We start from the raw sequence: 25,055 nt of genomic DNA, 5'->3' as shown, positions 1-25,055 counted from the left end.
TGGTACCGCTTGTGTGGGTAGGCTTAGTGGTTGCAACAGGAAACAGCCCAAAACGTATTGTGGAGACATCAAAATTATCTATCACAAAACAACCTGGTCAGGCAAGGGGTAACCTACGTTTTTGGTCTCGGGCTCAGCAGCCATAAAGGGAAACCTACATAACACAGACATTTTTTAAAACTAGACACGGAGGGGAGTCCAGGGAGGCGTGGCTTGCATAGATCCTCCAATGTTTTCTTCCCTAGAATACCCTGCAAACCTCAATTTTAGTCAAAGAACCATATTTTACTCACTTTTCTGTGTGGGAGCACTGCACCGGCACACATTTCCTACCACCCATCGTTCCCCTCCATCTACCAATAAAAATGATACCTCACTTGTGTGGAATGGCCAAGTACCTGCAACAGGGAAGGGTAAAAAAACATGTAGAGATTAACCCTTCGCTGCCAGGCCTTTTCCCCCTCAGGTGCCAAGCCTTTTTTTTGGCTATTTGGGGCAGTTCAGGCTTAGGCCCTCATAACGTTTTGTTCACATAAGCTACCCACACCAAATTTGCATCCTTTTTTTCCAACATCCTAGGGATTCTAGAGGTACCCAGACTTTGTGGGTTCCCCAGAAGGAGGCCAAGAAATTAGCCAAAATACAGTGAAAATTTCGTTGTTTTTTTTAAAAAGGGGAAAAAGGGGCTGCAGAAGAAGGCTTGTGTTTTTTTTCCTGAAAATGGCATCAATAAAGGGTTTGTGGTGCTAAACTCACCAGCTTCCTAGCTTTCAGGAACAGGCAGACTTGAATCATAAAACCCAATTTTTCAACACAATTTTGGCATTTTACTGGGACATACCCCATTTTTATGATTTTTTTTGCTTTCAGCCTCCTTCCAGTCAGTGACAGAAATGGGCATGAAACCAATGCTGGATCCCAGAAACCGAAACATTTATGAAAAGTAGACAAAATTCTGAATTCAGCAAGGGGTAATTTGTGTAGATCCTACAAGCGTTTCCTACAGAAAATAACAACTGAAAAAACAAAATATTGAAATTGAGGTGAAAAAATCTGCAATTTTTCTCTACGTTTTACTCTGTAACTTTTTCTTGCAATGTCAGATTTTTGAAAGCAATATACTGTTACGTCTGCTGGACTCTTCTGGTTGCGGGGATATATAGGGCTTGTAGGTTCATCAAGAACCCTAGGTACTCAGAGCCAATAAAAGAGCTGCACCCTGCAGTGCGTTTTCATTCTATACTGGGTATACAGCAATTCATTTGCTGAAATATAAAGAGTGAAAAATAGCTATCAAGAAAACCTTTGTATTGAGGAGCAGTGGTTATTTGCACATCTCTGAATTCCGGGGTGACCATACTAGCATGTGAATTACAGGGCATTTCTCAAATAGATGTCTTTTTTGCACACTCTTATATTTGGAAGGAAAAAAATGTAGAGAAAGACAAGGGGCAATAACACTTTTTTTGCTAATCTATGTTCCCCCAAGTCTCCCGATAAAAATGATGCCTCACTTGTGTGGGTAGGCCTAGCGCCCGCGACAGGAAACGCCCCAAAACGCAACGTGGACACATCACATTTTTTTTAAAGAAAACAGAGGTGTTTTTTGCAAAGTGACTACCTGTAGATTTTGGCCTCTAGCTCAGCCAGCACCTAGGGAAACCTACCAAAGCTGTGCATTTTTGAAAACTAGAGACCTAGGGGAATCCAAGATGGGGTGACTTGTGGTGCTCTGACCAGGTTCTGTTACCCAGAATCCTTTGGAAACCTCAACATTTTGCAAACAAAACACGTTTTCCTCACATTTCGGTGACAGAAAGTTCTGGAATATAAGAGGACCCACAAATTTCCTTCCACCCAGCGTTCCCCCAAGTCTCCCGAAACAAATGATACCTCACTTGTGTGGGTAGGCCTAGCACCCGTGACAGGAAATGCCCCAAAATACAACATGGACACATCACATTTTTTCATAGAAAACAGTGCCTACCTGTGGATTTTGACCTCTAGCTCAGCCGGCACCTGGGGAAACCTAGCAAACCAGTGCATTTTTGAAAACAAGAAACCCAGAGGAATCCAAGATGGGGTGACTTGTGGGGCTCTGACCAGGTTCTGTTACCCAGAATCCTTTGCAAACCTCAAAATTTGGCTAAAAAAAACAAACACATTTTCCTCACATTTCGGTGACAGAAAGTTCTGGAATCTGAGAGGAGCCACAAATTTCCTTCCACACAGCGTTCCCCCAAGTCTCCCGATAAAAATGATACCTCACTTGTGTGGGTAGGCTTAGCGCCCGCGACAGGAAATGGCCCAAAACACAACGTGGACACATCACATTTTTTCATAGAAAACAGTGCTTACCTGTGGATTTTGGCCTCTAGCTCAGCCGGCCCCGGGGGGGGGGGGGGGGGGCAGAAATGGCCTAAAATAAATTTGTCCCCCACCCCCTAACCTCCCCCCCCCCGGGAGCGACCCTTGCCTAATGGGTCGCTCCCCATCTAAAAAAAAAAAAAAAAAAAAAAAACACACAAACAAAATTGCCCTGGCGCTTAGAGGTTTCTGCCCCCCCCCCCCCGGGGCAGATCGGCCTAATAACAATAGGCCGATCTGCCCCCAGAGGTGGCAGAAATGGATTAAAATATATTTCCCCCCCACCCGGGGAGCGACCCTTGACTACAAGGTCGCTCCCCTTGCGAGATGCCGCAAAAAAAGATCCCTGGTGTCTAGTGGTTTCTACCCCCCTTGGGGGCAGATTGGCCTCATAAAAATAGGCCAATCTGCCCCCAAGGGGGGCAGAAATGGCCTAAATATAATTTGCCCCTATGGGAGCGACCCTTGCCTAAGGGGTCGCTCCCCACACCTAAAAAACAAAACAAAACAAAAAGCAAAAAAAACAAAAGTATCCCTTGTGTGTAGAGGTTTCTGCCCCCCTTGGGGCAGATCGGCCTAAAAAAAAAATGCCCCCCTGTGAGTGACCCTTGCCCAAGCGCTAGCGCTTCCCCCGATGGCCGGTAGCAGGACGTAATGGTTACGTCCATGGCGCCACACGGGCGCTGCCATGGACGTAACCATTACGTCCATGGCGGGGAAGGGGTTAAGGGGGCACCAAAGTGTGTTGATAAGCACATATTTTGTTTTAGAAGTTTGTAGGCTGACTCAAAGCAGAGTCAGTCTACAAATATATAAAATGAAAAAAAATGAGGGGGAACCAATGTGGGTCTAAAAGGTACAATCTACACATTTTTGGCCCTTCCCTGTCTCAGATGCTTGGCCACACAAGTAGTTTTGTCTGACGCTTCAAAGTGTTTAAGCACAGGTTAATATAGTGAGTGTGACAGTGGTTCATCCTGCAAAGGATTGTTGCTGTTAGTTGACCAGCGCTCACACCTCATTCAACCAACAATCCAATTTCTCAGAAACACAATCAACAGTTTTGAATGTGCCAAAAACATAACACATGGGGCCTGATTTTGAGCTAGGCAGTTGGGGTTACTCTGTTATAATTGTGACAGGTATGCCATCGCCGTATTACAATCCTGTTATATCCTATGGAAACTTGACATAGCAGACAAGATACCAGTAGCATTTGTGACAGAGTAACTTGTCCACCAAACTCTAAATCAGGCCCATAGCTTGAATGGATAGAACTCGTGTTAGAAACACGAATACATATTTTCTGGAAAAAAATATCAGGCACCAAGCTGTGCAAACACCACAGCAGTGAAAGAATCAACCTCTTTCTACTATACCGTCAAGTAATAGTCCTTCCAAATAGTGCAAACTGTGGTAATTTGCACTGCATACAAAATTCTTTAACGAATCTGAATAATATCAATGTTGAGAATAAAAGTACCAAAAATAAAAACTGAAGCAATAAAACAATCACGATATTAACAATACAACAGCATACAATAAAACAATAACTATAAAAATATTATTAATGCAAAAATTAGATCAAATGAGGGGCGTCTGACCTTAGAATCAGACACTGTTGGAAACACTGCAGCTTTAATACAAAACAGCTGGAGCCATGGTCAGTACTGACCTTGTTTTTGTGTGTGTAACAGAAGTGAGATTAATGAACACAGCGTTGGAGATGAATTGATCTATTTTAGCATATCGAAAACAGCCAGGGGGTGGCCTTCATTCATTCTGCTGTAGACTAGGGCATGCTTCTGTCACTGTACTAGAACTGCAATTTGTCTAACTAAAAACGTAGAAACCAGAGTGGAGGTGTTCGTGCCCGCGTGTTTGGTAAAAAATATCGTCACGTGTCAAAATGTCAGCTACTGAAGAACGAGTTAAAATTCTGCCCCGATTTTCGGTTCACACAAAGAAATCAGCTACACTAAAGCAACATTTCTAAAGTGAAATTAATGAAACAGTAGTCAAATAAGGTTAACGTCGATTCATCACTTTAAATTCAGGGATGCCAGTACTTAAAGAGGGTGGGGAGCTTTCATGAGCTTTTGTTAAGTTTTTATTCTTATTCCAGTTTGCTTTGACATTTTCTGAATTCCTCCAACAATATACACTTGTGGGCATTCCCAAACTCTCTTCGAACCTTTGCACTCTTGTGATGGTTGGAAATTTCAGAGATGTGAAGGGGAACACTTCAACCCCAGAGTTGGCTGGGTGTAGGGGGGGGGGGTTTATACACAGAAAAAAGAATACCAACAGGAAAAAAATAAGAAGAAACTGTGCATTTGCTTAGGAAATTCTAGTAACACTGCTGGATGTCTTTCAGAAAGACTCCGTTGTCAGACTTAACTTTAAAGTTAAATGTAATAACTATTTGGTCCATTATTTTCTGTGATCCGTTTTACATAATTTATTTTACTATTAGTAGCTTTAAGCTCCCGATTGCTGTCAATACTCGTGTTTTGCTCCCCCAGAAGCACAGTTTTAAAACCAGTACACACGTCTTCCACGCATCACTGATGTATCCTCCTTGGGCTGGGTTCGATTGCGCGGTCAGGTATATTCTGCCTTGCTTTTTCTGACAGCTGTTTCTGGACCTCTGCAACTGTTCAGCTCGTGGTTTATTTTGTTCTGCAGATTGACTAAACGTATACTTTGAATTGTGGTGCAACTATGGGGCTGGTCCGCAATTCTTTTCTGTGAATAACTGCATTAGGACTTTCACTTCTTAACCCTTTTAAAGTTCTAATTACGATGTTATGTGCTGTTGTCAGACCTTGTTGGAAATAGGGTGAGTTTGCATGGTGGGACATGGGTTCAAAAGGGACAGAGCTGCCTAGAGGCAGTCTCTCCCTTGCTGGATGAACCAACCATGAATCACACTGTTGGGTTAGCAGCAGAGTCTTCGTGGACACAGTTTCACAATGCCACAGTAGCCACAACTTTACAGTCTTACGGTGTTTATGAGGCACAAATTCATGAGGTTGTCACGATGCCAACCACTTGTTGAAAGAGGCTGCACTCTGGCTACTGAAACGTGTAAATCACTTCCCTCCCTCTTCCTGGGTGGACAGACACTCAAGATCTAGGGGCCAGCTGTTCCTGACACAACCTGAATAATCACCCCCCCTGCAAGGTTGCCATGCTCCTACCCTCATTCAGCAACCAGAGAGGCTTACAGGCGCTTCAGGACTGAGACCAGCTTCCTAATTGCACGTCAGACTTCAATTGATGTCCCAACATATCTTGAAAGCTCAAAAAACCAGCTCTGGTCACACCGCAGTCCTCAGATTTCCCTGCGGAGCACTCCCTTTATTGGTCAAAGGGATCTTGGAACTGGAACAAGTCAGTCACTGCAGTGGCTCCCACTTTCAAAGGAAAAAAAAAAAAAGAGGTAAACCGCAAACTACTACTGCTGCTGACACTGAGGAAGAAGAGATGGGTTTGCAGATGAAATATGATGGAAATTGGCAGCTCAGCCTGGATATCAATCAGCTACCACCAGAGGAGCTTGAATGGGTTGTGTGCATTACACAGTCACAAGCAACTGACCTCAGACACTCCATTGCAGATGAAACAGTCTGAACAATGAGGGCTGCAGTCCCACTCTTTAGCATCACTATCTACCAAATATTAATTCTTAGGAAGGTTAATCTGAGCAAAAGTACCTAATTGAATATCTAAATAAAGCTATGTCTCTCTTTTCTTCAACTCAGTGTCTAGGTCCCCTCCCCAACTTTACGAATGTCAGAAATACACTTCCAATGTCTGGGTAAACAACCTCTCCTCCATCTTATGCACATGAACAGATTAGGAAGTTGTAAAATGGAACCTGCATGACTTAATTACTCTGGTTTACTCATACACAAAATGTATGTACCACACAAGCCAACCACACATTACATACACTTGCAATGTTAATGCTGGATTTTAGAAATTGGGTCTTTAGTTGACAGTCAGGTTACCCCCTGTTTGAGCAAGGACCCTCACTCTAGTCAGGGTAAAAGAGAATCACCCTCAGCTAACCCCTGCTTGCCCCTTTGGTAGCTTGGCAGAGCAGTAGGCTTAACTTCAGAGTGCTAGGTTTAAAGTATTTGTAACAACGCACACAGTAACTTAATGAAAACACTACAAAATGACACCAGTTTAGAAAAATAGGAAATATTTATCTAAACAAACCAAGACCAAAACGACAAAGATCCGACATACACAAGTCAAGTTATGAATTTATAAAGATTAAACTAAAAAATAGCGCTTAGAAACAAAATGCTTTGATGAGGTGTTAACACGGCGTTGTGACGGAGTCGTTCCCAACAAACCAACACCAGCGTCGCCGGACATGGAGTCGCTTAGACCCTCAAGTACAGTACCTTTGGTGAAGAGTGAAAACAAGTCGATGCACGAAGTCGGGGATCGCGGCGTCTGTGCGTAACGTTGAATCCGCGCCCTTCAAGCGGTGTCGGTCACGACGTGGTGTGGAGACTTCCACGGAGTTGCTGACTTCAGCGGGGCTGCAGGGGCGTCGGGCCTGCGAATGTCGTCATGTTCCAGTGAAGATCACGGAGTCGGTTGCAGGCGGCATCACCGGATTCAGCAGCGGGGTTGGTCCGAAGTCAAATTCCTTGGATTTCCACCAGTTTTCCTTTCAAGGGCCCAGGGACTGGATAGGGCACCACTTGTCAGAGCAGGAGTCTTTGCTGTCCCTGAGACTTCAAACAGGAGGCAAGCTCTAAATCAAGCCCTTGGAGATTTCTTCACAAGATGGAAGGCACACAAAGTCCAGTCTTTGCCCTCTTACTCTGGCAGAAGCAGCCACTGCAGGATAGCTCCACAAAGCACAGTCACAGGCAGGGCAGCACTTCTCCTCGGCTCTTCAGCTCTTCTCCAGGCAGAGGTTCCTCTTGATGTCCAGAAGTGATCTAAAATCTGTGGTTTTGGGTGCCCTTCTTATACCCAATTTCTCCTTTGAAGTAGGCCTACTTCAAAGTAAAGTCTCTTTTGAATGTGAAATCCTGCCTTTCCCAGGCCAGGCCCCAGACACTCACCAGGGAGTCGGAGACGGCATTGTGTGAGGACAGGCACAGCACTCCTCGCCTCCCTCCTAGCACAGATGGCTGATCAAGAAATGCAGACTACACCCCAGCTCCTTTTGGGTCACTGTCTAGTGTGAGGTGCAACCAGCCCAACTGTCAAACTGACCCAGACAGGGAATCCACAAACAGGCAGAGTCACAGGAATGGTATAAACAAGAAAATGCTCACTTTCCCAAAGGGAATCTACACTTTAATCAGATTTAAAGGTAGCCCCCATGTTAACCTATGAGAGGAACGAATTTAGCATTAATACACATTACTATATGTCCTACCTTAACCATACACTGCACCTTGCCCTTGGGGTTACCTAGGGCCTACCTTAGGGGTGCCTTACGTGTAAGAAAAGGGAAGGTTTAGGCCTGGCGAGTGGGTACACTTGCCAAGTCTAATTTACAGTTAAAACTGCACACACAGACACTGCAGTGACAGGTCTGAGACATGGTTACAGAGCAACTTATGTGTGCGGCACAACCAGTGCTGCAGGCCCACTAGTAGGATTTGATTTACAGGCCCTGGCACCTCTAGTGCACTTTACTAGGGACTTACTAGTAAATCAAATATGCCAATCATGGAGAAACCAATCACATACAGTTTTACAGAGAGAGCATATGAACTTTAGCACTGGTTAGCAGTGGTAAAGTGCTCAGAGTTCAAAAGCCAACAGCAACAGGTCAGAATAAATTGGAGGCAGAAGGCAAAAAGACTGGGGATGGCCCTGCAAAAAGGGCCATTTCCAACACTAGGGTTAGTGTTATGCATAGAAGCAGACCTTTACATGGCTGGGCCAGTAGACTTCCACTCCAGTGATATAGATAAAAGATCTGCTGAGTCACAAAAAACACAGTATGCTGCCACTGCTTCTCTACATGTTAAGCACATACCCGGAATGGTAGTCCACTATTAGACAAATGAGGGCACACTTGGTGCACCCCTCCAGTTACAACAACTGGTGGGTGACTTCATCCGTGAAGAAGGACATACTTAGGCCTTAGTTCACACACACAATTAGCATGAGGAAGCCAAAAAACAAAAACCAAGATACCAGATACCTGCAGTTAGGGACTCGTGACAAGTGAACACTTCTGTACACTATAGGGGGGCAATTGCATCCCAGGAGCTCTTATTCAGTGACACATCCTTGAAACAAAGGCACAATAAATCCACATTGTTTTTTTTACTAGTCATATTTTCAATTATCCCAACACCCTTTGATTACTTAATATTGCCTTCCTCTCTTTTTGGTAAATATTTAGATAGCCCTTTTTTGATTATGTCCTGATAATGTCTTGTAAAGTAACTATGAAGGTGAAAATATTGAAAACATGATACTTAACTCTAAATCAGGCCCTAGGTCCTTGCTCTAATTAAGAGACTGTACCATTTACCCAGATACGTGGACTTATAATAGCTACTCTGACCACATTGGATTGTTCTGTGTAGGCACACACTAAAATGTTTTTGCTCCTATTTGTCACTGCGTGATCATTTTGGAGCTGGAGCAATTTATTTGGTATTCATTTCACATCTATTCATTTGTTATAAAGAATAAAAATCATCATGCTAGCTACCTTTGATTTGGAACATTTACAGTAGTGGCCAGTATTCTTTCAAAATTGAAGGACGGGCTGTGGCTCAATGCAGAAAAGACTCACCCATGCTGCCCGAGCCCCGGGTGACAAGCAGTAAAGGTGGTTCACGACTTCCTGTCATGCCAACAACCAATCCTGGATCTACTCTTATGCTTTTTTTTCTGCATGAACGCAGTTCCAGGACTGCTTGGAGTAGGCTAACCTCATTTTGAGGCTTGGGGTCTGTGCCAGCAATCCTTTGGCTGTTTCACAGCCTTGGGATTGCTGTGTCTACAGTGCACATGTTGACCTGGCCAGCTGTAGGCAGCTGGCCTATATGACGCGCAGACTGGCAGTAGTCATCATGCTGTTATTGCTGCCCTGCCATCACCCTCACACATGCACTATAACAGGGCGGTCCGGCACTGCAGCACACAGAATAATAAAATGATAATTATCATTTCATTATTTTGTGTGTTTACCTGTGGTGCTCGCTGAAGGCGGGTGTTAGACTTTTCATCCTTGGAGTGGTCTCCCTTAACTTTTTGCCTCTGTTTCCCAGGTTGTTGTTTCCTGGACTCTGTTTTTGCTGTTTATGTTACTCTGGGCACTTTACCACTGCTAACCAGTGCTAAAGTGCATGTGCTTCTTTACAAAATGTGTATGTAATTGGTTCATCCAGGATTGGCATATGTGATTTACTATTAAGTCCCTCAGAGTGCACTAGAGGTGCCCAGGGCCTGTAAACCAAATGCTACTAGTGGGCCTGCAGCACTGGTTGTGCCACCCACCTAAGTATCTCTGTAATCATGTTTCAGACCTACCACTGCAGTGTCTGTGTGTGCAGTTTTAACTGTAAATTCGACTTGGTAAGTGTACCCTCTTGCCAGGCCTAAACCTTCCCTTTTCTTACATGTAAGGCACCCCTAAGGTAGGCCCTAGGTAGCCCCAAGGGCAGGGTGCAGTGTATGGTTAAGGTAGGACATGTAGACATGTGGAGTTTGGGGCCTCTGAACTCACAATTTTAAAATACATCTTTTAGTAAAGATGCCTGTTTGTGGATTTCCTGTCTGGGTCAGTTTGACAGTTGGGCTGATTGCACCTCTCACTATACAGTGACACAAAGGGAGCTGGGGTGTAGCCCGCATTTCCTGATGAGCCATCTGTGCTAGAAGGGAGGGGAGGAGTGGTCACTAACACCTGAAAGGGCTGTGCCTTCCCTCACACAATGCAGTCTCCAACCCCCTGGTTAGTGTCTGGGGCCTGGCCTTGGCAAGGCAAGATTTCCCATTCATGAGAGACTTTGCTTTGAAGTAGGCCTTCTTCAAAGGAGAAAATGGTTATAAGAAGGGCACCCAAAACCACGGACTTTAGAACACTTCTGGAAACCAAGAGGAACCTCTGCCTGGAGAAGAGGCCAAGATCTGAGGAAGAAGAGCTGCCCTGCCTGGGACTGTGCTTTGTGGAGCTATCCTGCAGTTGCTGCTTCTTCCAGAGTAAGGGGGCAAAGACTGGATTTTGTGTGCCTTCCATCTTGTCAAGATCTCCAAGGGCTTGATTTAGAGCTTGTCTCCTGTTGTTTGAAGTCTCAGGGACAGCAAAGACTTCTCTCTGCCAGCACCTGGAGTCTCTGGAGAGAATCCTACCCTGCCAAGTGGTGCCCATCCAGTTCCTGGGACCTTGAAAGGAGAAGCTGACATGCCTAAGAGGAAGAAATCCACGCACTTTCTGCCGTGCGGGGAAAAGATCAATGTCCGGGGCTGGAGAAACGATGCACAGCATCGCTGACAGAGGCTGTTGAGATTGCAACCCGTGCTGTGTGGTTTTCAGATCATCATGCGGCTGGATTTCCGACGCAAGTACTGCTGGGCGTATAAAAACAATGCAAGGCCTGCGAGTACTGACTGGGTCAATGCATCGCTCTCCTGCGGAGAGAAGAAACACCGCACCCGACCCAATGAAAGGAGAAACGACGCAAGGTCTCGCTCATGAGTAAAATCGATGCATCGCAAGCCCTTTTTGATGCACACTCGCCCTTGCGGGGTTATTTTTGACACACCCAAGGTACATTTTCACGTTAACAGTGTTAGTGTGTTTAAATTACGTGAAGACTCTTTTTGCTTTTTTTGTGATAACTTGACTTGTGTATTGTGGATTTTTGTTGTTTTGGTCTTGTTTTGTTTAGATAAATATTTCCTATTTTTCTAAACCTGTGTTGTGTCATTTTGTAGTGGGTTCATTAAGTTACTATGTGTGTTGGTATAAATACATTACACCTAGCACTCTGAAGTTGAGCCTCCTGCTCGTACAAAGCTACCAAGGGGGGAGGTAGAGATTAGCTGAGGGTGATTCTCTTTTACCCTGACTAGAGTGAGAGTCCTTGCTTGGACAGGGGGTAACCTGACTGCCAGCCAAAGAACACAATTTCTATCAGTGTGGCAATGCTTCTCTGCCCGTTAAAATTAACCGACGCTGAACATTTATTGCTGTGGCAACAACTTTACCAGAAAAAAACCAGTAAAGCAAGTCCTAAGGTGTTCTTTCATAATATTTGGAATTTGATAGGCAGAAGGCTACATAGTCACATAAAGCCTGTAAGAAAGTGGATTATTATTTGGGCTGGGGAGCTATGGTACAGCAAAGACTTAACTTGGGACAAAAGGTAAACTATCTATACCATAATAAACCAGTAATAAATTCCATAGAACAAGCAGAATAAATCCCAAACTGAATTAGAAAAATAGACCAATATCTAATAAATAAATTACATCAAAACAACCTATCCAAAACAGGCAACTGGAGATAGGATCTTTTAAAGTATAGTGTTAAATAATACCAAAAAGCAAGGAGCACAAATGAGACTATGAAGTGGTCGACTACGTGATTTGAGGCTGGTGAGCACCTGATACATCATGTGTATTGGGCACAAAGTCCTGGAGTCAAAATGTTCAGAAAACTCAAGTAACAATAGCATTTCTTGTAAGGGTGCACCCTCAAATTCACTAAATTAACCTGACCCAACCTCATGGTAGGTATGGCACAGATTAGACATACTTAACTTAAGACAACAGGTAAACTATCAATACAGTAAGAAACCAATAAAGTCAAAATACCAAGAAATAAAAATCCCAAACTAAATTAGAAAAATAGAGCAACATTTAATAAACAAATGACACCAAAACAACATATCCAAAACGGGGAACTGGAGATATGACCTTTTAAAGTATAGTACAAAAATAATGTATAATGCCATAAGCGCAAATGAAAGACTATGAAGTGGCAGACTGGGACCTAAGCATAGTTTGAGGCTGTCTGCCTTGGAGTCCACATCTGATACACCAAGTATATAGGACATGGTCTGAAGGTCAAAAAATTCAAAAAAAAGTTTCCACTTCATAAAGGAACTTATATCTTTGAAGAAAAGCATTGCAATGTCTTCCAAGTTCCAACACAGAATGGAACTTTGTCACATTTTTGGAGGAATGGGGTCCTTTGTGAGTAACAAGACTGATATTCAGTCTCATGCTATGGAACTGCCAATCGGATACTTTTACTGGCAGGTACAGCTGAAGCTCTGGAGGAAAAGTGTTCAATTGTTTTCAAACTTTCTTCTGGTGTCAGAAGTATACTTCTAAGGCTCCCAGTACTTCAGGGGAAAGACACTTCAAGATTCCCAAGATCTCAGGCAGAGGCTCGCAGCAAAGTTCAGTACAGGTCTAGTTGCCACTGGTGAGCGGGGCACTTGCTGTTTGCCCTACAGTAAACAATCATAAAGTGTACCTTATTCCCAAATTCCAATGTGGGGAAAACCTCCTCCCCTTATGTACTGCTCAGGTGCCCACCCAGAGGTATGGCCAGGGTAATCCGCAGTATCCTCCTCTGTAGACCCTCAAAACGGATCTCTGGATTCTCCCTCCTTCCACTGGGTGTAGTGCCGGCCTGACCATGGGGATAAATGCTAGACACTTCGAGTTGTCAACTGATAATTACTTGTGACAGGGCAGACCCCTTTTAAATTAAGGTCGTGGACCTACCTGAAATCATCTTCCTGACTGGGGAAGAACCCTCCCCCCCCCTACTCCCAGGCCACCCTTCCAGCTCATGGAGCAGATTTCACTCCTAATTAAAATCAAGCACTTGATGGACAGCTCCTAATAACTAGTGTAAATTAGCCTCCAGGGGCTTCAGGAAAGGAAAAGATAACTTTTTAAAAGTTACATTTCCTAAGTATTTATTAGAAATCTGACTTCACAATTGATTTGGGCATGCAATAATTGTTAAAAAAAAGTGTGTGAATTAAGTTTTTCTATATAAAACATCAAAACCTGCCAAAGTGAAAACAGCTTTTTGAGTCTTGTTCCTGTAGGTACATGTTGAAATTAATTTTCTACATGTCCCACTTTTAAATGCCATTCTCCCTACCTTGCAGGCTACAATGCCTACATAGTGGTGCCTTAATAATAACTGGGAGGTATTGATCTGTCAAAAAGAATTATGTTGACAGGTCAAACTACAGGTTTTACACTATAGCAAGTCAGGCTACAATTGTAGGCCCATTCTGTGTTCAACACAATAGGTGCAGAGGTTTACAAGTGACATTTAACTTCCAGACACTGGGTGCATTTTCTTAGGGACTCATAGGCAAGCTAAATAGGTCAATCAGGATGAAGCCAACTAAACTACATTTTAAAGGTCAGCACAGACACTTTACTCCTTGTTACCAGTGAATAGAGGGTGAAGTCCAGCAAAAACAGTGTCTAGAAAAAGGTCAAAAATCTTGGCTGCCCATGCTGAAAAGGTGGATTTCCTACACAGCCAATTTCCATTGGGCCACTAGGAGCTTCCCAGTGAGATCAGAGGATGAGATTGAGGCGTTTTTTTTTTAACAAAACCTCAAACGTCCTGTTCTGTGCTTTTAAAACATATTAGTCTTAAACCCTCATTGAAATTATATGTTAATAAATATAAGCATGTACAATAAAACTAATAATACACATTTTCTTTTAGGAAAGCATTGATTTATGGTTTATCACAGCCGATTTAAAAAAAGATACAGTGATAAAATAGGCATCTTCCTCTTTCAAAATGTGAAAAATAACGGGAATAAAAAATGCTTAGAATAAATAGGAAAAAATCCACTTAAGTGAGAGAAGTGTCTGATCTGATTGACCATCGCAAAGATAAACACCTAAGCTGGGGCTATTATGTTAGCCCAACAGAAAGTATAACTGCCAGAGCATGGACCCAGTCCAAAAAAAGTCAGAATGACACTCTCCCAGGTGTAAGCACTTTCAATAGATAGGGATAAATGCCAACGTTTTTTTAGGCAAGCAATAACTCCTAAGAGATTATTTATGCAGGTCTACACCCCACCTATTCGCACCCCTGTTTTCCACAAACAACTTCACATGAAATTTATCAGGTTTCAAAATGTTTGATGGCTCATAGAAGAGGCTTGGCAGCCATAATACAACCATATTTTACAAAAGTAGACCCTTATTGCAACTTGAACAGTAATCAATACCCTGATGATTACATTTTACATGGGGGTTTGACCAAACTGAGAGTCTGAATAACATCCTCAATAATTAGACAACCAAGTTGCTCATGGCAAAATATCCCAAGGCACTATGGAGGGAGGAAACATACATGGAAAAGTTATTGATTCTCCTCAAATGGCACAAAACGGGAACTGGCAAATGCCCAGACCCCTCACAACACAAATTACTATAGTACCCCTTGCCTTTGATATATTTCTAATATAGGGTCTTACTTCAAATAGCTCTTAAGAGATTAAATGTAGCACCCATAGACTGTCTAACATTTTGGCTCCTAACCAACATATTTGGGTGCTATGAATTAGAGGTATTAAAAATAAAACCTAAACAGGGGAAATCTGAGACCTTCAGCAATTTATTCCCATCAATAGAAATGATTTACAGAGAAGAATTAAGCAGACTACAAGCCATCAGCTTGGATGTATTGAAATTGGTCTCCGTGTCAGGTTTGGATATAAAATGCAAGAAAGGTCTGACCAAAGACTCCAAAATTTTGGGATTACGTGCTTAAAATACTTCATCATATGCATATAATAAAGCAAGAATCAGTGTATATTTACTACAAACTACAAATCATCCCTCAAAGCATTTTGAGCATTTCTTACACTGCATGGTAGATGATACAGGTCAATATTTTTGATGATTATTTGCATGTGTTCCCCTTACGTGGGTAGGAAAAGTGATGGCAGAAATCTGTTAAGGGCAGTCATCATGAACAATCATTCACCCTTTCAGCAGCACCACAATATTTGCCTTACATTCCTGGACCACAATACAATGGCAAGACATCTTCATCTAGCCTCTTAACCCATACACTGTTGTAAGGGATGCAACATACCAAATTAAGGACCAGATTTAGAGCTTGGCAGAGGGGAGTAGTCTGTTACAAACATGACAGACATCCCGTCCGCCATATTACGATCCCATCATATCCTATTGAGACCATAATATAGCGGATGGGATATCCATTAAGGTTTGTGACTTAGTGTTCCATACGCCGAGATCTAAATCAGGTCTTAAGTTAAAGACAGATAGCTATACTTTAGTGCATTAATCCACAAGTAGAGAGAAAAAAGATCGATATCTAAGCGCATGATTCTTAACTATACATATTCACACAATGAATGCCTAGGTCAAAAACCTTTTTTGAGAAACCTATTGTGTCTTTTTCATATCTTTTTCTACCAGCAAATGTTCAAAGATTTTGGAAAGGTCACCTCAACCACAACTAGTGGCATGCATCATCCTAGGTGATCTATCCACTTGGAAACCACTCTGTCGGACTCAACCAGTAATGGATGCTCTTTGGTAAATTTTTAGTGCATTAAACGAGGGATCTAGAATACTGGTAATAAAAAAAATCTCGGAACATAGCCTTAGGAGTTTCCTTTCATTATTAGGTGCCTAAGCTATAGTTAAAAATAAAATACATTTAGATATTGAATGAACTCTGATGGTTCATCTATCCAAGAAATTCAAGCCAAGATTATTTCAGCTGCTTCATAGAACTATACGGGTCAACAGCTTTCTTCAGGGCTCCTACACTCCCTGCTTGTACACAACTATTGCACAAGAACCCCTCCGTAGAAATAATTAACCATAGAGAAGGGTAACCAATGAAAGCTCACCCTTGCTCTTTAGCTTTGTTGCTAGCTTCTAGGTTAAATATGTTCAAATTCCACTGTATAAAAACAAATGTTCCTCCCGAAGACAGGACTCCTCAGGCCACATCCAAGATCTGCTCCATTATCTTAGCAGTGAAATTATGCTTCGTCATTGGCTTATTTTTTCTGAGAAGGTCCTCTGATGCAAGTCCACAAATTTTAACTGAGAGTACGATATAAACACACAATTAGGCTCCCTTATTACTGGATATCTGTTTTTTCTTTATAAACAGAAAAGCATATGTCTGCTGTATATTCATATCCTCTAAGGGTGAGTCGCCAGACTGTGCCCATTTATAGTATTCAAATAAGGTTTTAAAAATGCACAAATTGGGCCTTTGCAGGTTTAGAAGGCTGCTCGAATTACTGCTGTTAACTTGAAGGACCGTTTGTTCACAAAACGCTGTATATGTATGAAGTGTGCCACGTCATGAAGGAGTCATACACAAACATCCAGTGAAGTGTAAATGGCCATTTATTAGGTCAGGATTGCAATTAGAATCACATTTCAACATTCTATAGAATTATCTTCAAAACAACAATCCTCTTGTATCTCCCCCATCCATTTTTTACCCCAAGCTCTCACCCCAGTCTTACCCATTTCATTTTTCCTTTAACCTTTCCCACCATGAGCTCCTTCCATACTTAGTCTCGTTCTTACCTTTTTCTCTCAAGCATCCTAACGTGAGAATTCCTCACCCTGTCCCAGGCATCCCACAGGCTGTCATACTTCGCCTCTGCTCCCTCTCCTCCCCATCACCTAGGGGTGGCTAGGCTGCATCTGACGCTCCACCGCCCAACTATTGCCTCACCTTCCATTGCATCCTGCCCTATTCTGCCAATTTTGAAAAAGATTTAAAAAAACAACTGCTACCTCACAGAAAAAAACACTTACCCGATATCCTGTAGGGTGGGCGGGTGTTCAAAACTAAATCCAGGCAGCTTGAAGTGCACTCCATAAAGAGGACAGGTCCTTCCCTCAATTCTTAATATAACCTCCTTAGCACCCGGCCCCCGCCCAGCTATCATCTACTATGTCCCTTTACGTATCAATCACCACAAAGAATACAGTGGGAAGTTTAGGCTGTGCCTCAGATTCCCACGGGACCCTCCACTGCAATAGTTCACCCAACGTTTGAGTGCGTCATCATCTCTCAATGGCTACATCAAAGTGCATGATCTTCATAATAGCATGTAAGCAATATCTCTGCACCACTCTATACTGTTAGAGTTTGAGGGAAATGTTCAGAACTTTACTCCTTCCTGCTTTTTCTTTGGTCCCTGCGCCAAAAGCTTAATTTCTAGCCCATGGAACCCATCTTTATTTACTGTGGCAGCTGTAGCCCTGCTTTGTTGTCGCAGTTATAAATACTCGATCTAGTTTGCCATCAATGATACTATTCCCTTTAGTTAACAATGTACTCCTTTAACCAGTTGAATTTCCCACTAAACTATTCATTTTAATAATGGCCGTACTACGTTCTATGAATTATCATCACCCTCAATGTACATATATATCTCAAAATAATAAAGGAGAAAACACACATTTAGGGAAGTCGGCAAGACCTGTTGCGGAAACTGCACTTTCATCCTGCTGTTACACATTTGTTACCCTAAGAACTGATCGTGGCTATCCACAAAACATATGTAAAATGAGTTTGATTCACAAACCTTAAACTCTGATGAGACGTTCCAAAGACATATCTGTCCCTCTCGGCTTCCCGTTACGACAGTTTGTTGATCATCTGTAAACATGATGGCAGTGATGTTATGGGAAGGAGCCTTTTTCCCCCACAGTGCTATTGCTTGCAGAGATGTCTTCATAATGAGCAGAACCTAAAACACGAAATACGGCCATTATTAATAATGATGATAAAATGGTGCTTTGCGCATTACTGGGAACATGCAAGGAAAATAACTATGCAGCACCAATTAAGAAAAAGCAACCTTCTGCTCAACCTCTGATGATAAAACAACTTAATCATGTATGTGTAATGGCACCAGACACGTAAAAGAACGGAAACGCCACACTAATACTACGGCTATTAAATGAGGACAATGGAGAAAATAAACTGACAGGCAAACAAGTGCACTCGCCATGCAAAAGATGACAACAGGCAAATTAACCGCTTTTATGGACTGAAAATGTAATCACAGCCAGATAAAATTGATCCTCCTCCAACAGACTTCATGAATAAACGAAATTGATTTTTTTTTTTTATATACGGAGAGTTGTTTGTGTCAAACTAGTTCATGCAGACCTCAAAACACTGATTCACGAACAGTTGTAATTCAGTCCCACCCAACTCAATACAATCATGTATTACTGCAATGGTGAAATCTTCAACTGATGTTTGTATTTTAGAAAGTACATAGCAGTGCTAACTAATAGCCGAGATAAAATAATAACGTGTGTAAAAGGATGGTGTGCTTGACGTTGTATGTGTTCCTAACTGATTTATTTTATCTTTATTTTAACTTTATTAGCATGGTTGTAGGACTGCATTCAGCAACGCATTACTTATTGTGCCGCAGAGCTCTCATTTGCACATTACATTTCACACAAAAAAAACTCGTCCCTCGAACCATGAAACTGCCCTTTTCATATACGAATGCCATGTACTCAATGCAATGGTCCTTCATCTTTATACATGCTCCCGGATGTTGTAGTATTTTCTAGCATCCCACCCCCATGATTTTCCTCCACTGTCAGGATAAATGAATTTTGTGAAGCCAGTCAGGGACCCAGACTTCAATTCGGGAGGGTCAACTAAGGTGTGGTAGCATAGTACACTCCATGCAGTATTCTGGATTAGAAATAAGGAATGTGGGAAGGGCATGATTACAAAAAGAAAAAGCTTTGAGTGCTTCATTTTTCCCCTCCCCTTTCCCAACAGTAATAAATGGGGTAATACAGTTAGCATGTCATAAAGCATATATACTATCTTTTCATGGGTAGCATGTATAATTAAAGGTATTTAATCATAAGCAGGGTACTAGGAGTTAAATTCATACAGTGACAAAGAATTACAGTAACTATGCCTCATAAACAGGGCCCGCATTAGGCTGGTGGCACCCAGTACCACACTCATTTTTGGAGCCCTGCCCCATGACCTTCTCCTCGGATTCTCTGACTACCACCTGTCAAAAGTGCCCCTCATCTCTCCATAGCCCCTCTCTTGCATATATTTCATTTGTTTTAAAACACTTGTAAAGGCTGGCTTTAGTAATCCACTCAGCTATCCACATAAAGTACAGATCTGTTCTTTGCAGCAGGCATATTAACCCTCTGCAATACTTTTTGACGAGTCAAAACAGCCATTAGACAATACTTAGATCTCTCTATCTAGCAGGAACATTAATCACAAAAGTTATCTTTACTGCTGTCCGAAAGCCAACTCTTTAAATTGTGTAAAGTTAATGCTAAACACAGCGCCCCACTGAAGTCTGTGCCCTCCCTCCAGGTCAGTACCCAATGCGGGCACCCCAGTCGAATCTCTTTAAACCGGCCCTGCTCATGAATAACCCCCCTAGTGGTTTCTTTTTGTTAAGAAAGTCTGTAACAGAAACTTAGAGATATTAAGCATTATTTTAGGAATTCAGTTATTTAGTATTTGAACAAGTCAAGTTCGAGTTTTTTTTATCGCAGTACAGCAAAATTGAAACAAGAAAAACACTTTTTTTCTCCCTTGCAGTCTGCACAGGGGATGGGATTTACACAGGTACACAACTCTCTTAATAATCACAAGGTTCCTCAATGTAATTTTATCCTGCAGCAGAAATGTAATCACTTTACTCCTAGTTTTGGTTAAATACTTTTTGTTAAAACATGTACACAAGAAAACAAGCCATGGCATGAATAAAGTGTAGATTGACTTTGCGTAAAGCATTTATTACAATTGTTGAGCGAGCAGCAATATGACTCACTTGAGACTTTGCCAATGGTGAGTCAAAGCCCCTCCCCACACTGCATCCAAAAGAAATTGAGCTAACCTAACACATGGTGAAGTTATGGTTCATAACAAAGTTTGAAAATGTAATAGTTATGGTTCACTCTGGTACACAAACTTTCATTCACAACCTGCCATGAAATACATGACTTGTCTGTTAGAAAAGGGGTTTCTGCTTGGCAGAGGTTTGCACCATGTCTAAGCAGGGACAATAATCCTTGTCAGCATTAGTCACAAACACATCTTAAATGATCCTGTGCTCACCCACTAGTAGCTTGACACAGAGCAGGCAGGCTTAACTTAAGAGGCAATGTATAAAATATTTGTGTGATACTTCAAAACAGTAAAACAGTGAAAACAGCACACAAAAAAATAACACTCCTTAGAACAATAAAGCTTATTTTAATGAACAAAACAAGAACAAAGTGACAAAAATACAATAAATAGAACTTGTGATTTGAATTTTTAAATAACTCAAAATGTAGTATTTAAAAGCCTAAAGCGCCAACCGTGGCTTCCTGGTTGCACTAAACAGAGTCAGATCTAAAAGTTCAGTTCAACCACCACCTGTTGGGATGCGTCGGAAATGCAGACGATGCTCCATGCCATCTACGATGTGATGTCCTCAATCCTCGCAGCAGTGGAGACGCGTTGATAGAGATGCGCCGGTTCCATGCAGCACAATGGCATCAATGCTTTAATTTTGGCGGGGGACTCACTTTCTTCCCACTTTCAAGGGCTCACGACTGGATTAGCATCACTTGGCAGGGCAAGACTCACAGATGGCAGAATCCAAGTGCTGGAACAGGAAAGTTTGAAGTCATGTGTCCCTGACACTTTAGAAAACAGGAGACCAGTCAGCTGAAGTATAACACTATATTCAGGTGGAGTTGGTAGGGTCAGAAGTCCACTTCTTATACCCAGTGGTGCTTTTGAAGTGGGGGAGACTTCAAGAAGGGCTTTGAAGTGCACCAAAGTCCTTCCTTCCTGTCCTGGCTCCAGACTCACTACAGGGAGTTAAGTCATTTGTGTGGTGATGGGACACAGCCTATTTAGATGCAAGTGTGAGGCTGTGTCCAGCTCCTACCTCCCATCCTGCTCAGGATGGCCCATGAGGATGTGGACAGCTCATTAATGACTTCTCAGCTCTCTGTGTGGGGCTGTCTAGAGGGAATGCACAAAGCCCAGGTGTCACCCACCCCAGACGTGTATTGGAAACAGGCTACAGGCACACAGGGCTAAGAGCAGGAACATGCCAACTTTCTAAAGGTGGCATTTTCAAAATTGTAACAATAAATGCAACTTTACAATTAAAGAGGGTTTTTCATTACAATTTCGAAGATACTAAAAACAATATATCTATCTTTTCCCAATTAGGGATTACGGCTTATTAAATGTAATTAAATGGAATCCCCAATGTTATGCTATGAAAGGGGTAGGTCTCACAGTAGTGAAAAACAAATTTTAGAGTTTTTCACGACTAAGATATGTAAAACTTGAAAGCTTATGTCCTGCCTTTCAATTATATAGCACCCTGTCCTATAGGTTACCTAGGGCCTACCTTAGGGTGACATATGTAATAAAAGGAGAGTTGAAGGCTTGGCAAGGTGTTTTAAATGCCAAGTAGAGATGGCAGTATAACTCTATATTCAGGCTGTAATGGCGTGTAGGATGCTGGCCTAGCTTATAGTGGGTACCTGATGGTACTTACGCCTTGTGCCAGGTCCAGTTATCCCTTATTAGTAGATTAGTAGTGCTCTAGCGGCTTAGGTATCTATAGTAGAGTAGCTTAGGCTGAACTAGGAGACATGCAAAGCTCCTACTACACCACTTACATCATATAGCACTATATCATAAGAATCACAATACTCAGGGTTACTAAAAAACAAGGTACATTATTTTAGTGACAATGTGCCAAAAATATCTCAGAGGATATACTCCCTTAGGAGGTAAGTAAAATACACAAAATATACACACAAACCAAAATCAGGTAAGTAAACAGTTTAGAAAAATAGTGCAAACACGGCAGAATACTATAGGATGCAATAGGCCTAGGGGCAACACAAACCATATACTAAGAAAGTGGAATGCAAACCACTTAGGGACCCCAGGCCTAGTGTAGTTTGTAGAGGGTCACTGAGAGTGTAAGAAAACACTAAGGGTGTCCAAGATACCCCAACCCAAGACCCTGAAAAGTAGGAGTAAAGTTACCCTACTTCCCCAGAAACACACAAAATTCGTGATAGGAGATCCTGCAAAGACCACAACAGATTGCAAAGTACTGAAGACAGATTCCTGGACCTGAGGACCTGTAAAGGAAGGGGACCAAGTCCAAGAGTCACAAAAGTGTCCGGGGGGGCAGGAGCCCACTACACTCCAGATGAAGGTGCAAAACGGCTGCCTCAGGGTGGAAGAAGCTTTAGATTCTGCAACAACGGAAGACGTCAGGAACTTCTCCTTTGCACAGGAGATGTCCCACGGCGTGCTGGAGGATGCAGAGTCATTTCCATGCAGAAAGACCGCAAACCAGCCTTGCTAGCTGCAATGTTCACAGTTGAAGAAAATGGGTGCTGCCCGGGCCCAGGAAGGACCAGGAGATCGCCCCTTGGAGGAGGAGACAGAGGGGGCGCTCAGCAACACAGAGAGCCCACGCAGAAGCAGGCAGCACCCGCAGAAGTACTTGAACATGGGTGGTTGTCTCAACACTATAAAGGAGGGTCCCACAAAGTCGGTGGTCAACAGTGCACTGAAGCCCTAGCAGCTGCAGTTTACGCAGTACACAGGATTACTGTCTGGCGAGGAGAGGCAAGGACTTACCTCCACCAAATTTGAACAGATGGACCACTGGACTGTCGGGGTCACTTGGATCCAGCACCTGTGTTCCAGGGACAATGCTCATCACGATGAGAGGGGACCCAGAGAACCGGTGAAGCAGATGTTTGGTGCCTGCGTTAGCAGGGGGAATATTCCTTTGACCCACAGCAGATTTCTTCTTGGCTTCCAGTGCAGGGTGAGGGCAGACAGCCCCCAGAGCATGCACCACCAGGAAACAGTCGAGAAAGCTGGCAGGATTAGGCGCTACAATGTCGCTGGTAGTCTTCTTGCTCCTTTGTTGCAGTTTTGCAGGCGTCCTGGAGCAGTCAGCGGTTGATCCTTGGCCGAGGTCGAAGAGAGAGATGCAGAGGAACTCTGGTGAACTCTTGCATTCCTTATCTGAAGAGAAGCCCACAGGAGAGACCCTAAATAGCCCTCAGAGGAATATTGCCCACCTAATCAGTAGGGGTCTCTGACTTCACCCGCTGGCACTGGCCTCTCAGAGGCCTCCATTGTGCCTTCACACCTCTGCATTCAAGATGGCAGAGGTCTGGGACACACTGGAGGAGCTCTGGGCACCACCCCTGGGGTGGTGATGGACAGGGGAGTAGTCACTCCCCTTTCCTTTGTCCAGTTTCGCGCCAGAGCAGGTGCTGGGGGATTCCTGAACCAGTGTAGACTGGTTTATGCAAGGAGGGCACCATATGTGCCCTTCAAAGCATTTCCAGAGGCCAGGAGAGGCTACTGCTCTCAGGCCCTTAACACCTATTTCCAAAGGGAGAGGGTGTAACACCCTCTCTCAGAGGAAATCCTTTGTTCTGCCTTCCTGGGACTGGGCTGCCCAGACCCCAGGAGAGCAGAATCCTGTCTGTGGGTTGGCAGCAGCGGTAGCTGCAGTGAAAACCCCAGAGAGCTGGTTTGGCAGTACCCGGGGTCCATGCTGGAGCCCCAGGGATGCAAGGGATTGGCACCTCAATACCAGATTTGCCATGGGGGACAATTCCATGATCTTAGACATGTTACATGGCCATATTCTGAGGTACCATTGTGAAGCTACATATAGGTATTGACCTATATGTAGTGCACGCGTGTAATGGTGTCCCCACACTCACAAAGTCCTGGAAAATTGCCCTGAACTATGTGGGGGCGCCTTGGCTAGTGCCAGGGTGCCCTCACACTTAGTAACTTTGCACCTAACCTTCACCAGGTGAGGGTTAGACACATAGGTGACAAATAAGTTACTTAAGTGCAGTGTAAAATGGATGTGAAATAACGTGGACATTATTTCACTCAGGCTGCAGTGGCAGTCCTGTGTAAGAATTGTCTGAGCTCCCTATGGGTGGCAAAAGAAATGCTGCAGCCCATATGAATTTCCTGGAACCCCAATACCCTGGGTACCTAGATACCATATACTAGGGAATTATAAGGGTGTTCCAGTGTGGCAATTACAACTGGTAAAAATGGTCACTAGCCTGCAGTGACAATTTTAAAGGCAGAGAGAGCATAAGCACGGAGGTTCTGATTAGCAGAGCCTCAGTGACACAGATAGGCACCACACAGGGAATACATTCAGGCCACAATCTATGAGAACTGGGGTCCTGGCTAGCAGGATTCCAGTGAGACAGTAAAAACACCTTATACATATACTCACCAACAGGCCAAAGGTGGGGGTACCAATGCTAGAAAGAGGCTACCTTCCTACATGGCAGGCCTGGGGTATTTTTTAAAGTGCTACTTAAGTGGGTGACACAAGCAGTGTTGCAGGCCCACTAGTATTTAATTTATAGGCCCTGTGCACATGTAGTGCACTTTACTAGGGACTTATGAATACTTTAAATATGCCAATTAGTTACAAGTTTATTCTTCATGCGTAATTAATAAAAATCAATACATCGATACATCACATTATTCTATTAAAAAAAATATATATATACAACAGTACATAATATCAGTTTAACATTCTACAATCTAGATGATAAAAAGCATACCA

At 43.0% G+C, this 25,055-nt stretch overlaps 1 protein-coding gene across 2 annotated transcripts in view; it reads right to left on the bottom strand.

Annotated features, from left to right (window-relative positions):
- Positions 1-25,055, bottom strand: part of WDR72 (WD repeat domain 72) — an 896,838-nt gene that overhangs the window by 766,139 nt on the left and 105,644 nt on the right. For both annotated transcript variants that reach the window (XM_069222448.1, XM_069222449.1), the window contains one exon: positions 17,973-18,137. In XM_069222448.1, the coding sequence (XP_069078549.1) occupies positions 17,973-18,137 (165 nt within the window). The remainder of the gene's footprint in view (positions 1-17,972; positions 18,138-25,055) is intronic.

The sequence above is a fragment of the Pleurodeles waltl genome, chromosome 3_1, assembly GCF_031143425.1.
Source record: "Pleurodeles waltl isolate 20211129_DDA chromosome 3_1, aPleWal1.hap1.20221129, whole genome shotgun sequence".
Lineage (NCBI taxonomy): Eukaryota > Metazoa > Chordata > Amphibia > Caudata > Salamandridae > Pleurodeles > Pleurodeles waltl.
This window is presented reverse-complemented; position numbering and strand designations above follow the sequence as displayed.